Here is a 16331-nt window from a genome sequence, read left to right as displayed (position 1 = left end):
TTGGGAATAAAACATAAATGCTTAATCGGTAATGGTATGACTTCAAGGGGTGCCTGTCAAACAGCTGAAATGGTGGTGAGCTAATAAAAGTGGCTGGGCCTGATACTGCAACTCAGTCTAATCAAGTGAAAATCTGTTTAATGATAATAAAAACCCATATATATATATATATATATATATATATATATATATGTGTGTGTGTTTTTACCATTAAACTGATTAATATATATATATATATATATAAACACGAAGAAAGTAGCAGCACACTACTAAATGCACTAAGACTGGGTGAACAGGTGAATGTGTGAACAGGGTCAAATACATGACGCCCATACTTACTGTTAAGCAGGGTAGAAGCTCTTAGTGCATATAATTGATCAAAAAATCTAAAATATGTCGGGCCCATCTACCAGACGTCAAGGTGGCTTCTAATCAGATGGGACCTACCTATTTGACCCTGTTCACACATTCACCTGTTCACCCAGTCTTAGTGCATTTAGTAGTGTGCTGCTACTTTCTTCGTGTTTTTATACATTGTTGCCTTGGTCGCTTGCACTTGCGATTCTGTCTGTGGGTGCTGTTCTTTTCTTTGGTTATATGTATATATAGTAGAGGAATAAGGCATCCTCTGTGGAACTTAGCACTCCCCACCAACGCCCGGTGCTTTTAGTCAGAGTAACAATGGAGCTGGACACTCTGTGTTAGAGTAGGTCCCATCTGATTAGAAGCCACCTTGACGTCTGGTAGATGGGCCCGACATATTTTTGATCAATTATATGTGCTAAGAGCTTCTACCCCGCTTAATAGTAAGTATTGGAGGTCATGTATTTGACCCCTTTCACACATTCACCTGTTCACCCAGTCTTAGTGCATTTAGTAGTGTGCTGCTACTTTCTTCATGTTTTTATACATTGTTGCCTTGGTAGCTTGCACCTGCGATTCTGTCTGGAGGTGCTGTTGTTCTTTTCTTTGGTTATATGTGTGTGTGCTACTGCTTTAACAGTGACCTTCACAGTGCCCACCCCTTTAACATTGACCACCCCTTTAACAGTAAATTCGTAGTGGCTACTGTTTTAACAGGGACCTCCACATTGCCCATCCCTTCAACATTGACCACCCCTTTAACAGTGACCTCCACAATGCCCGCCCCTTTTACAATGATCGCCCCTTTAATAGTGACCTTCATAGTGGCTACGGCTTTAACAGTGACCTTCTCAGTGCCCCCCCCCCTTTAACAGTGACCTCACCTCCACATTGCCCGTCCATTTAGCATTGCCCGTCCCTTTAATAGTGCCCACCCATTCAACAGTGACCTCCACAGTGCCCGCCCCTTTAACAGTGACCTCCACACTGCCTGCCTCTTTAACAGTGACCTCCAAAGTGCCTGCCTCTTTAACAGTAACCTCCACAGTGTCCGCCCCTTTAATAGTGACCTTTACATTGCCCGTCCCTTTAATAGTGCCCACCACTTTAACAGTGACCTACAGTCTGTAAGTCCTAGAGAGCTGAGACCTGGTCTAAAACCTTCCTGGACACCTGATCTGGTCCAGTCGTTTGGTCGCGCATAAAGAACGTCCAGACAGACGTCTAGACAGACAGACAGAAACTCATTTTTATAATATAAGATATATATATATTACAGTAAATATCTTTGCCGAAACAATTCAACATCTTGTGCAATGGTGACAAATCCGTAACATTTAGAACATCTGTACTGTAGATATTTTCACTTCCTTACATAAAGAACCAACATCAATTAACATTCTGAAATAAATAAAAAAGACGCGTAGTTAAAGGGAACCTGTCACCTCGAAAAGTGATATAAAACTGCCAGCATTACCTTATAGCAGCCCCCAGTCTGTTATTGATCATGTGCGCGAGCCAGAAATTCGATAATCCATACTTGAGAAAAACGCTTTTTTAATCTCCATGAGCGCTCTGTTTCCCGTGAGCTTGAAGTCAAGGGGGCAGCGGCCTCCTTGCTTTAAATCAAGCAAAGCCCGCCTCTTACCCGTCCCCTCTTGACTGTGATTTACATATTTTCTATTCCTTGGGATCGATCAAGTCTGGCGCCTGCGCGGTGCACCCCTTGAGACTGCACGATCCTGTCTCGGGCTCCCGCAGTCAGCCAGGCATAATTTTTTCACTGCAAGTGCGCCGGCTAGATTTGACTTGCACACGCGTGCGCCGGCAAGAATCTGTGTGCACGCTCGCGGCGGCGAGGTATAATCACAGCGCGAGCATGATCACTGGCTTGAGTTCTCCTGCAGCCATTAATCACGCCTGCGCTGTGAATATACCTCTCCGGCGCATGTGCAGTGAGAAAATTATGTCTGGCTGACTGTGGGAGCACGAGACGGGATCGTGCAGTCTCAAGGGGTGCACCGCGCAGGCGCCAGACTTGATCGATCCCAAGGAATAGAAAATATGTAAATCACAGTCAAGCGGGGACGGGTAAGAGGCGGGCTTTGCTTGATTTGAAGCAAGGAGGCCGCTGCCCCCTTGACTTCAAGCTCACAGGAAACAGAGCGCTCATGGAGATTAAAAAAGCGTTTTTCTCGAGTATGGATTTTCGAATTTCTGGCTCACACACATGATCAATAACAGACTGGGGGCTGCTATAAGGTAATGCTGGCAGTTTTATATCACTTTTCGAGGTGACAGGTTCCCTTTAAAATCAATGCACAAAGGGTGATCCGGCTTTATTCATATTTTTCCAGTAGAAACAACAAAAGAACATGACATTGGTCCTCCAGAATTGTTATTTATGGAGGAATACTGGAAAAGTATTTCCTGAAACAGACATGACAGGAGAACTGACAGCTCCTCTGTAAAACTAGTGATGTCTTCTCTCATTGAAGTATATTTTCTTTTTTTCTGCGTCTGGCGCAGGCCACTAGTGATGAGTGGCAGGGGCAATATTCGAATTTGCAATATTTTGCGAATATTTGGGTGAATATTCTCCATATATTCGAGAATTCGTAATCTCCAGTCATTATTTTCTTGATTGCGAAAATTAGCATTACAAAAAAATCGCATTACGAAAATTCGCAATCAACACTACTCCTAAAATCAAAGATATTGCAGCCTTCTCATTGGCTGACAAGCTAGAAGCAGTGAGAGATCATGTGTACTGTTTTAAAAAAAATCGTGAATATTCAAAATTATGAATGTATCACTACATTCTAAATATTCGCAAATTTTTAAAGCGAAAATATTCGCAATTCGAATATTCGTGATCAACACTAGCCACTATGATTGCTTCCCCTGACGACTGCAGAGTATGCTTCTGCTGCCAAGGCCAGTCCTCTAATTTAATCTAGACCTTTAAATGAAGTCAGACCACAGACCACAGTGCAGACCCATAAATTATTGATGACCATACCCATACATTATTACAAACTTCAGTTGCATAAAAAGTCTCCTTGTACCTATTATATTTAATGATTGGTATGGTCCTTGCCTGCTTTAGTGATAACAAAAGCATAATCTTGGTTTTCTAAGAAAACTCTCTAGTGACTCTTTATCTGCCACAGTTTTGAAATATGTGACCAAAATATACTAAAAAAGCCAGCCAGCTTGCTTTCATGTGTGAATAACCCTTACATTGTTCTCTTGCAGCATGGTTATAACCAATTTCCAGCTACCTAATTCACAAGTCACTCTTCTTCCCAACGTTGGTTTGAAACTCTCCATTTCTGGGGCTTACATTGAAATACATGGAAACTGGAGAGTACGTTACCTGTTCATGTAAGAAATATTGATTAATTACATTATTGTATGTTATCTAATTAAAGGATAACTGTCATATTTTCATCCAAAAAAATCTATTTTAGCATATGTTACTGCTGCAGCAGCATTATGCATAAAGCAATATTTAGTTTCTTCACTTAACACTGTTTTCCTTGAGTTTTCCCCTTAGTTACGGCTGTTTTGAATCCTACATTATGAGGATTTTCTCAAGATGGCTCCTCTGCCAGTTCTCTGAGGCCAAAACTGCCTTCCCTAAGGTCACATGCAAACTTGCTGTAGCCAGCTGCTTCCTGCTAGCCAATCAGATTGGATTACTGAGAGACACGCCTCCTCACTCTGAAGCCTAATGCAGGCATGCAGTGTGAGGGGCCTCTGAATTCCTGTCCTCTTAGCCGGAGACAGACAAGCCATAGCAACTGTCTTTTAAGGGAGCAGTGGAAAGGGAGAGAGGACATTAACGAAGGCTGTTATTAGAAGATAATTACAGATCTTTTGACAATCATTGACAGACTAACTCAGGTATAATAAACTAGCTCTAATAAACTAGAAAAAAAAAAAAAAAAACAGTATCCTTTATTAAGGACTATAATTACAGATGGGTGTCCAAGCTGACACTTGCAGTTCAAGTTTTGTGTTGGTCATAAATGTCTTAAAGGGGTTATCCAATCAGTAATGTAAAAAATGAAAATCAGCCACCATATAGTACATGACAATCTCTTTCTAACTAAACTAGAACCAGCCCTGTACATGACATGGATCCAGAGATCTCCCCAGTCATTGCTCTGCTAGATTTATATCAAGCTGACAGCTCAAGGGGAGTGTCTTTTCTGCTGCAGCTCAGGGGGCGTGTCTCAGCTCTTCCTATCACAGCTCAGGAGGCAGTTGGAGGAAGAAACCGAGCATGTGCGGCCATCTCAGTGAGCAGGTCAAAGAAATAAGAAAAAAATTTAACAAAGCTAGAAAGCCGTAATCTTGCGAAGCGCGAGCTAGCGCATGCGCAGTTCGTTCCCTGAGGCTGATGCCAACACAGGGAAGTAACACTATGCCGACACTGTGCATGCGCTAGCTCGCGCATCGCAAGATTAAGGCGCTCTAGCTTTGTGACGTCAGGGAGCAAGGAGGAGATTCGGAGGATGAGGGCGGCGCTGGGCTCCTTCACTGTAAGCGTGGCTTGGCTCCGGAAATGTTAGTAACAGCTCCTTGGGCTTCTTACTTGCCTCATTTACATATATATAAAATCGTTTTTTTGACACAATAAAAGCACAGAAAACTATGGGGACTGGGTATTGCGGATGTGTAAGCGGCAATCTAACAGCCCATGTCCTTAGCTCTATACCCAAAATCCAGGTGACAGGTTCCCTTTAATGATCATCAGGGACATATAATGCGCAGGGAGGGACCCATAAGACATTGTTTCCTTAGAGTCGGGTCAGAAGCTAAGATTTGTCATCTCTGTCTCGAATTCTATAACTTTGTTTGTTTGATTTTTCCCAATTCTTATGATCTACTCTTGGTTCTGAAAAAGCTTCCCTTATACCATTTTACAATTCTCACCACCAGCAGACTATCCCAAAATCACTGGTGGTCTATAGTCTGTGTCTTATCAAATAGCTCCGAACACACTGGACATTCTATTAGGCCATTTGCATATTTCGGAAAGGCTGGATGACGGCAATTAAAGCTCCAATTAACTTGTCACTTAGTTTTCCCAGAATTCTGAAGGTCAAATCTGCCTAATTTTAACTACTATATTTGGTGGGAAGGGGGTGTATTTTCAATTACAGTTAGAAATTCAGTTATTTCTCATCTTTTTCCCAATAGATCATCTGATGGTGACTTTGAATTAAAGGTCTTGGGGATCTCTATTTCTGTGGGGCTGAGTTTAGGAAGTGATGGTTCTGGCCGCCCTACAATATCTACTTCTGATTGCAGTGCCCACATCTCAGACATGCAAGTGCACTTTTCCGGTGGACTTGAGTAAGTTACATGTTCTTGTGTCTTATATTTAAGTATCTTCCTACATAAATATATACAGTACAGACAAAAAGTTTGCACACAAAAGAATAGTAATAATGTAATGTAAAGATGCCTTCTGAAAGGTTTTGTATGACCTTATGTGTAACATGAGTAAATCAAGACAAAAATAAAATAAAAAGGTAAAAAAAGCTAATTCTAAACAAAAAACAAAGCCACCAATAGCCCAAAAAGCCTCTAGTCCGATCCACAATGACCAAAAACTATATATATACAGTACAGACCAAAAGTTTTGACACACCTTCTCATTCAAAGAGTTTTCTTTATTTTCATGACTATGAAAATTGTAGATTCACACTGAAGGCATCAAAACTATGAATTAACACATGTGGAATTATATACATAACAAAAAAGTGTGAAACAACTGAAAATATGTCATATTCTAGGTTCTTCAAAGTAGCCACCTTTTGCTTTGATTACTGCTTTGCACACTCTTGGCATTCTCTTGTTGAGCTGCAAGAGGTAGTGACCTGAAATGGTTTTCACTTCACAGGTGTGCCCTGTCAGGTTTAATAAGTGGGATTTCTTGCCTTACAAAAAGGGGTTGGGACCATCAGTTGCCTTGTGAAGAAGTCGGGTGGATATATAGCTGATAGTCCTACTGAATAGACTGTTAGAATTTGTATTATGGCAAGAAAAAAGCAGCTAAGTAAAGAAAAACGAGGGCCACCATTACTTTAAGAAATGAAAGTCAGTCAGTCCGAAAAATTGGGAAAACTTTGAAAGTGTCCTCAAGTGCAGTCACAAAAACCATCAAGCGCTACAAAGAAACTGTCTCAAATGCGGACCGCCCCAGGAAAGGAAGACCAAGAGTCACCTCTGCTGCGGAGGATAAGTTCATCCGAGTCACCAGCCTCAGAAATCGCAGGTTAACAGCAGCTCAGATTAGAGACCAGGTCAATGCCACACAGAGTTTTAGCAGCAGACACATCTCTAGAACAACTGTTAAGAGGAGACTGTGTGAATCAGGTCTTCATGGTAGAATATCTGCTAGGAAACCACTGCTAAGGACAGGCAACAAGCAGAAGAGACTTGTTTGGGCTAAAGAACACAAGGAATGGACATTAGACCAGTGTAAATATGTGCTTTGGCCTGATGAGTCCAAATCTGAGATCTTTGGTTCCAACCACCGTGTCTTTGTGCGACGCAAAAAAGGTGAACAGATGGACTCTACGTGCCTGGTTCCCACCGTGAAGCATGGAGGAGGAGGTGTGATGGTGTGGGGGTGCTTTGCTGGTGACACTGTTGGGGATTTATTTAAAATTAAAGGCATACTGAACCAGCATGGCTACCACAGCATCTTGCAGCGGCATGCTATTCCATCCGGTTTGCGTTTAGTTGGACCATTATTTATTTTTCAACAGGACAATGACCCCAAACACACCTCCAGGCTGTGTAAGGGCTATTTGACCATGAAGGAGAGTGATGGGGTGCTGCGCCAGATGACCTGGCCTCCACAGTCACTGGACCTGAACCCAATTGAGATGGTTTGTGGTGAGCTGGACCGCAGAGTGAAGGCAAAAGGGCCAACAAGTGCTAAGCATCTCTGGGAACTCCTTCAAGACTGGTTGGAAGACCATTTCAGGTGACTACCTCTTTAAGCTCATCAAGAGAATGCCAAGAGTGTGCAAAGCAGTAATCAAAGCAAAAGGTGGCTACTTTGAAGAACCTAGAATATGACATATTTTCAGGTGTTTCACAATTTTTTTTGTTATGTATATAATTCCACATGTGTTAATTCATAGTTTTGATGCCTTAAGTGTGAATCTACAATTTCCATAGTCATGAAAATAAAGAAAACTCTTTGAATGAGAAGGTGTGTCCAAACTTTTTGTTTGTACTGTATGTAGAGAAGAATTTGAGTGAAAGCCATTGGTGATCTTGTGGCAAAAGACTGAAGAAGATGTTCATTCTGTAAAGTCTCTTTCTGTATTGCAATGCTTGAAGAACCACCTGCTAAACCTCAGTCTTTGTGTGTTCTCAGTGGGTTAAGAACCTCATGTGGTTCTTGGATCAACCACATGTTTGTCTGTAGGAGTTAAAAGGTGTAATTGTCATTCACATCAGTGACACAAAGGATGTTACTGAACCTTGGAACCAGGATCAGGATCAGAATCTATAGACTGTATGGTAACTAACGTCCTAATTATTCAACCCAACCCTAAAACTTTTATTAATTTTGATATACATATTAAACCCCGTCAGTTACACACTGTTTATTTTATTAACTATCCCCCATAACAGTGACCCGACCCTTTAACTGTGACCTCCACAGCACCCCACCCCCTTAACAGTGACTTCCACATCACCACAACCCATTAACAGTGACCTCCACAGCATTTCGCCCCCTTGACAGTGACCTCCACATCATCACAATCCCTTAACAGTGACCTCCACAACACTTTTCCACCTTGACAGTGACCTCCACATCACCACAACCCCTTAACGGTGACCTACACAGCATTTCGCCTCCTTGACAGTGACCTCCACATCACCACCACCCTTAAACACTGACCTCCACAGCACCCCACACCCTTAACTGTGACCCCCACAGCACATGTCCCCTAATTGTGACCTTCACAGCTCCCTTCCCTCTTAACAGTGACCTCCACAGTGCCCTACATCTTAACAGTGAACTCTACAGTGCCATACCTGCTTAACAGTGACCTCTACAGTGCCCTACCCGCTTAACAGTGACCTCCACAGTGCGCAGCTTCCTTAACGGTGACCTCCACAGCAACCTTCCCCCTTAACAGTGACCTCCACAGTGCCCCACCCCTTAACAGTGACCTCCACAGCACCCAGCTTCCTTAACAGTGACCTCCACAGCGCCAAGTCCCCTGAACAGTGACCTCCACAGCACCACACCCCTAACAGTGTCCTCCACAGCAGCCTGCCCCCTTACCTGTTACCTCCACAGTACCACTCCCCCTAACAGTGCCCACCCCAGTGTATTACCCCCTTAACAATAACCTCCACAGAGCCCTGCCACCTAACAGCGACCTCCACAGCACCCCACCCACTTAACAGTGACTCTCACAGCACCCTTCCCTCTTCAACAGTGACCTCCACAGCACCCCACCCTCTTAACAATGATGTCCACAGCATTACAACCCCTTAACTGTGACCTCCACAGCACCTTACCCCTTAACAGTGATCTCCACAGCACTACACCCCCTTAATAGTGACCTCCACAGGAGCCCATCCCCTTAACTGTGACCTCCACAGCACACCACTACCTTAACTGTGATCTCCACAGCGTTCGGATGCCTATAGAAGACAGACAAACAGACATTGATTTTTATAACCTAGATAAGGATAGGGTTCTATAATTTTTGAATCAACTTTGTTATTTACGAGTTTTCACTTTAGTTTATGTACAATTATGTACATTAAAGGGACACTGACAGGCCCAATAATCATATTTAGGTATATATATGACAGTACAGGTTTTCTAAAGTGTATTAAAATCATATAAGTATCCCCCCTGTCCACCTTATAAATACAGTAAACTGAAGTTTTATAACCTGCTTGAATCGTCTTCATTCTGTTTCATCTCCACTTGCGCCCAGCCAGCTGCCCCCAACTGCTGTTTTGAAGCGCCGCCCAGCTCATCAATATTCACTTCGCTGGGCGGCTACTACTGTCCCCGACTGCACAAGATCCGGCGCATGCCCAATACAATCCTATGGGCATCGGCCTCCGTCTTATCTACAGCGCATGCGCCCGGCACCCTCACTGGCCGGGATCACATCGTGCCTGTGTTCAGTCAGCATCTTCAAGGCTGCTTCAGCCTCTTCGGTATGCGCATGCGCCGGGCACTGTTCAGAGCAGCGCTTCAGAGCGCTGCTCTCTTACACCTCAGAATGGGTTAATACTAGAGGCCGATGCCCATAGGATTGTATTGGGCATGCGCCGGATCTTGTGCAGTCGGGGACAGTAGTAGCCGCCCAGCAAAGTGAATATTGATGAACTGGGCGGCGCATCAAAACGTCAGTTGGGGGTGGCTGGCTGGGTGCAAGTGGAGATGAAACACCGCCCCTTGGGCAGAATGAAGACGCTTCACCCAGGTTATAAAACTTCAGTTTACTGTATTTATAAGGTGGACAGGGGGTATACTTATATGATTTTAATACACTTTAGAAGACCTGTACTGTCATATATATACCTAAATATGATTAATGGGCCTGTCAGTGTCCCTTTAAAGTTTTAGGAGTGGATTGAGTAATAAGGGCATTAGTTGGCATATGGCAAATTTATAATAAATAGTTTTAAGGGGTTTTCTGAGATCCTTCTACTGATGACCTATACTCTCTATCTGATTGGTGGGGGTCCAACATCCTAGACCCTTGCCGATCAGCTGTTTGAGAAGACACCAACACTTGCAGTAGTGCCTCAGCCTTCTCACAGCTTTTCCTAGACCAATGCCGTCATGTTCAACGGTCACATGGTGCTATACCAAACACAACCGCCATACAATCTATGACGCTGTGCTTGGTTAGCAGAGAGAATGTGCATCAGTGCCTTCTCAAACAGCTGATCGATGAGGATCCTGCGTGTCAGACTCAGTAAAAAGATCTCAGAAAAGCCTTTCATATGAGCACTAGCAATCTACCTGGGTTATCATAGCATTAGGATCAGAATTATGTTACTGGCATTTGCCAACAGTGTACAAGCCATACCATATCAAAGCCACTTGGACGTAGACAGTACCAGGATATCATCTCTGGAACCTGCTGAGATGTTTTTGGTGAAGAATAATGGTATAGTCCTGTATATAATAGTCTACCATAACTTGTTTTAAATGATCTAAACGTTCAGAAGTTGTAACTTGAAACTTTTCCATGTTACAGTTGGCTCATTAATCTCTTTGATAACGTCATTGCATCCTCCTTAAGAGACAACTTGCAAAACCAGGTAACGCCCAGGACAGTGCTGTATATATGATATTATCTACTATAATAGGAACATGTATGGACACATTACATTCTAGGACTAGAGGTGGAGCGCCAGGGGGGAGATCAGTCACTAACCATGACACTACCATCAGTGCTAACCTAGCAAACTTATGTGTGCAGTACTTTTGCAGTCAGACCAGGAATTTCATGATGATACTTTTTAATCTTTTTGATTAGATGTTCATACACCTACATGTCTGTATCATGTAACAGTGAGACTCAAAGTTTGCTTTCCTTTAGATTTGTCCATTGGTTGCCGATGCAGTTAACACTCAGCTGGAGCCTGTATTAAGAAGTTTGCCAGGTAGAGTACTGACCTATCCTTGTAAAGAGAAATTTGTCTCAAGATGAGGGCTCATGCACGCGAACATTTGCAGCCCGTGCCCATATTGCGGCCCACAAACTGCAGGTCCGCAGTATACGCGCATCTGCCGTATGTGCTCCGTGCACTTGACCCATTCACTTGAAGCGGAGGCATGGAGCAGAAGCCCACAAAAGCGTTTCAGTCTGTGCCTCCGCACCGCAAAAAATAGAGCATGTTCTATTTTTTTCAGTGTGGACTGAATCTTGCGGATCCGCGAACAATGAGCACACGGCCAGTGCTATTAACGGTCTGCAGAATGGGCATGGGGCGCGCACATTTGTGTGCATGAGCCCTGACATTGATAGAGAAGACTGGAGGGGTTGTGGTCTGTGAGTTCTGATCCTCAGTAATTCCCAAAATGTAGGGAAAAAAGTGCTCGGAAAAGCACCTGGAACCCTTAAAGGGGTTGTACCATCTGAGGCATTGGGGGTGCAAATGCCGCCCCCCACGGCCGATCGGGTCCCATTTTTAGCGGAATGCCAAGTGACAGTTTTCTGTGTGTCACGGTGATCCTACCTGGAAACCGTTTTTCCCCATGGTTAGGCTCCGAAGCAATAAAGGGGAGAGTAATGGTGGAGGTGGAGAAATAGTCGAGTCCAGACTTTTATAAAGTTCAGCAGCTTTACTTGAACCAACTTGCATCCATACAAGAAGTTGTGTCTCTCTTGGCTCCAGCAGGTTTTGGTATAAACTGGCAGGCAAATTTGAATATTCTGCTTTCTCTCCCTGCTGTGCAAAACTCTGCTTTAGTCGCTGGACTTTAGGGCTGTTCTGGTACCTTTGGAGTGGGGTTCTTTTGACCCCCTCACAATACTCTGTCTGTAAATCTGTAAGGAGTCAGGGTGATTCTCCTCTGCTTCCAACTCTAGACTAGACTGCACTCAGACAGACTGAAAACTTCCTGCAGTCCCTCTCTTGGTAGGAAGCGGGACTGGCCCACTTCTGCCCAAAAGGGGGAGAATGGAATGGTAAGTTTATTTCCATCCAAAGATCTCTCTGCCATCCACGCTACCCCCTGCTGGTGAACCAGGCATATTACATGTACAAAATAGCAACATTATCAATGCACAGTGACAAAGGACCTGGAATCCATACAGAGATGACATCATTGTTAGACAGTAGCAGGGTGTAGGAATACCACTCTGGGGTATTACAGGGGCATATAGCTCTGGGATCCGCACCTATAGTTAGAACAGAGCCCGCAAAGTTCCAGAGCGCCCACCGCGCATGCACGGCCGCCCTCCATTCATTCCTAAGGTAGAGTTGAAATTTTTCAGAAGTCCCATTGAAATGAATGGGAGGCAGGGGCGTAGCTATAGGGGGTGCAGAGGTAGCAGTCGCTACCGGGCCCAGGAGCCTGAGGGGGCCCAAAGACCCTTGTGCTGCATTACAAGACACTGGTATTATAGAAAGTGCATGCTGGTCAAGTTACACCTCTGGCTGGAGGGAAGGGGTTAGGTCAGAATAGAGAGGGGGGGGGATGCTGTTTCAATTTTTTTGCCTCAGGCAATAAGAAGGCTATTAGCTTTGCTGCCCTTGGTCACAAAACACTGAGGGAATGGGGGCCCAAGCTGAGCTCTTGCACGAGGGCCCATGAGCCTTTAGCTACGCCCCTGATGGGAGGTGTACTGCGTAAGCAAGCCACAGCTCTATTCACTTCTATGCGGCTAATGGAATGAATGGAGGGCGGCCACGCATGTGTGGTGCACCCTCCGGGACTTTGCGGACTCCGAGTGGTGGCATATCCTAGTGATATTCCCCAATGTCTAAGCTGGTACAACCCCTTTAACCTTTCAGTACAGGAAATCTAGAAGCAGCATATGGGCCTTCATCTCTATGCATGGCAATATAGTTTCTTCATGAGACACCAACCTTCTATTTGACCAATTAAGGTCTATGGTCATTTTCGACCAGCGCCTATGAGGGATTCAGTGGGCCAAGGGGAGTGCTGAGCTGAGATGCACCGAATGGCAAGGCCACGCCCCTCAGTGCACTGAAACCCTCATTTGCATAAAGAATAAAGGTCTTTTTTTCTTGAGAACACCACAACCGATTTTCACAAGACAGGTATATTTTGAAATCAGCAGGATCAACTCTACTTTGTACCATGACTAGTTTATTGGGGTTGACTCTGCTGACAGTAGACTGTTTGTCTTGCCTGGTCAGTTGTATAGAATCACTTTAACTGTCACATCTGTGTTGAAGGTTCAGTCTTACATAAGAGGTCATAAAAAATTATTTATATTACAGTCACTTCTAAAATCGATGACGTGGCTGCAATAGATTACTCCTTGACGGGTCCTCCAATGGTGACTGCTGATAGTCTGGATGTACAACTGAAGGTACGGTGTAAAAAATATATCTCTATGGTTGTAGTTAATAATGAATAATGTACCTAGAACCATCTAGGGACCATCAATAGAAATGTCAATGGGGCAGATTTATTAAAACTGGTGTAAAGCAAAACTGGCTTAGTTGCTCATACGAACTAGCGATAAGTGAAGTTCTTAAATATTCAAAAAAATTTGTTTCATGACGAATTACTGCAACATACCGGAGCACAGGAGATAGTGAGTGTAGTGGTGGTGATGTTCCGATTGGGTGTAGTAGTACTCACAGTTCAGTTGTCCCCTAGGCCAGCGTGCAGTGGATGGTAAGACAGCACTAAATCCTCCGGGGCACTCTCGGTTGCAGGGAACACCAGACAGATATTGGTTGAGGTGCCATTGATGGTGATGGTGGTGTTTAAAGTACTTTGGTGGCTGGGCCCTTGTATTGTAGTGTAATTAGTGCAATAAAAGATGAAGAAGAAGAATGAAGAGTGAGGCAGTAGTTAAACCAAACAGGAACTCTACTTGTCAAATGTAGTAAGGCATCCAATATCATCACTTTGTCTTGCATACAGATGGCAAAAATGATAAAGCTGCAAATTCAAATTATCTTCCTTCACCAATAGTTTATAGTTCAGTAGTCCAGCAACCCAAGGGCAATCTCCCTCACGGCAGGCAAACTCTCTGCTGCATTATTTTAAAAGGTTGCGCTTCTCAAAGTAATAATCCACTTTATACCCCGGAAGGGTAATCTACAGTGTAGGATCAGATAGTCCTAATCTTGGACTCCAAGGTTGAGGTAAAGTGGTTCCCCCACGCTAAGCCCGGGAGAACAGAGACAAGACTGTCTCCTTTCCTTCCTCCCAACTCCTAATCTCTCATTTTCTAAACTCCCCTCTAATTTCCTATGGCTGCACTATGTAAGTGGTGTGATAGAGACCTCTAGTGGTGGAAGTATGTAGTGCATGCTGCCAGCCTGTAATATGGATTCAGCAGCATAGACAAAGAAATAGTGCAAAATGACATCATACTATATATGTGTTCATCGCATCTGAGATGAGTATTAAAGGAATTTAGGGGTTGCTCATGAAAAAAAAAATTGTACTTACCTCATGCATTTGAGCAACTTCATCATGTGACAACTTCATCATGTTGGCCAGAGTGATGACATCATACATCAACACGCAAGAGATTTTGCCTGGGATCTTTAAGCAAGATGGCAACAGCAGCGTCTTCACGCTCAATTGGATAAGGTAAGTATTATGTATTACCACGAAGCACAAGGAAATTCGGCTTCACATCGAATCAAATTTTTCCTGAAATTCGTATCGAAGTCCACTTCGTAGACTTTGATTCGCTCAACATAGCAACCAATCAGATTTCACCTTTCATTTTCCAACAAAGCTCTAAAAAATTTAAAAAGGAATCTGATTGCTTGCTATGGGCAACTAAGCCAGTTTTCCTTTGCCCCAGTCTTGATAAATCTCCCCAATGTCTTTGCTTTCCACTTCAGACTGGGCATGACTGAAGATGTAGTACAATGCGAACCAGTGGCAGATTGGCCATAGACCCTACAGGGAAGTTTCCCGGTGGGCCAATGCCCCGGGGGCCGCCTAAGCCCTACTCATGGTTGCCAGCCAGGTACATAAAAATCTTATGCCTTCAGCATTAATTATTGTAGGAGCATCAAGGAACTTATGCACCTGGCCAGCGGCCGTAGGTGCCTTCCTGAATTCAACTGTATTGCCGTCCTCGTGACGATGATACAATTTCATACTGTGGCGCGGGTGGCAGTATTTTGTGCTGCTGGAGCGGTATCTTATACAGTATTACTGACCCCATCTACTTCTGTCAGTTTGGACCAACCTATAATATCGGGCCACTCCACACACATTTTTTTTTTAATCGCATTCCAAGAGCTATAACTTTTTTGTTTTTTCATCAATGTTCTTGTCTAATGTCTTATTTTTTGCAGGACAAGTTATAGTTTTTAATGCACCACTTTGTGTACATGTAATGATGGTCACTAAGGTTTTTTTTTTTTTCAGGGCCACTTTAAGTTCTCAATCCGCACCTGATGACCACTATCTCTGTGGTCATTATGATGCTATGAGATGAACATGTCAGTACTTTTCGCCTAACGATGACTATAAAAAGTTAACTTGTAGTCATCCTATCAGTGGTGATTCGGTCACTGAAGCCATGTGAAGGGTGTGAACAGATTTTGTTCAGTTTTCTTTCCTGTAGTAGATGTTAGTGATATGATCCTAAATATAAGAATAGGATTGGTTCTTGCATGGAAGCCATGACAATCATTATGAATAGGTTCCTGCATAACAACCAAGGAGATTGTTAAATACAAACAGTGAGTGGCTCAGACAGGCTATAATTATGCTGATTATGCTGATTAAGTTCTTAGTATACCATTGTAGGACTCAGAGCCTACTTATTTTCTGATAAGGAGCTCAAAAGTCCCTGCATAAACATAGAATCAAAGGGAGTCTGTCACCAGGAAATTCACTATTGCAACAGACACAATGTCGTGTAGAAATAGTTCAGCTGAATGTAATGATACCTTTCACTTAGTCATCTATTGCTTCATTCTGGAGAAAAAGTACTATCCATCCCTATGCAAATGAGCAGATAAGTGCTCTAGCATTGATCAAGCACCATAGTGCTTGTGTGCTCAAGTAGAACACTTTGCGATGCTTGGGTGCTCTACTGAGCACACTGGAAATCAATGAAATAACCTGAGTCTGCCAGGATTCGAACTCACAACCTTCTGTATGAGAGGCAAGGCACCTAACCACTCAGCTATAATAGCTGCATAGCCAGTTACTTAAATTAAAAAATATATATATAAAAAATTTGACTTCTACTGTACTGTACTAT

The 16331-nt window shown here is 43.5% G+C and overlaps 1 protein-coding gene across 2 annotated transcripts in view; it reads left to right on the top strand.

The window, feature by feature from the left end:
* Nucleotides 1-16331, top strand: part of LOC122940679 (bactericidal permeability-increasing protein-like) — a 61748-nt gene that overhangs the window by 3604 nt on the left and 41813 nt on the right. For both annotated transcript variants that reach the window (XM_044297375.1, XM_044297374.1), the window contains exons 3-7: nucleotides 3622-3750; nucleotides 5575-5730; nucleotides 10641-10704; nucleotides 10986-11049; nucleotides 13360-13451. In XM_044297375.1, coding sequence (XP_044153310.1) covers nucleotides 3622-3750; nucleotides 5575-5730; nucleotides 10641-10704; nucleotides 10986-11049; nucleotides 13360-13451 — 505 coding nt within the window. The remainder of the gene's footprint in view (nucleotides 1-3621; nucleotides 3751-5574; nucleotides 5731-10640; nucleotides 10705-10985; nucleotides 11050-13359; nucleotides 13452-16331) is intronic.

This window comes from Bufo gargarizans, chromosome 6 (genome assembly GCF_014858855.1).
Source record: "Bufo gargarizans isolate SCDJY-AF-19 chromosome 6, ASM1485885v1, whole genome shotgun sequence".
NCBI lineage: Eukaryota > Metazoa > Chordata > Amphibia > Anura > Bufonidae > Bufo > Bufo gargarizans.
This window is presented reverse-complemented; position numbering and strand designations above follow the sequence as displayed.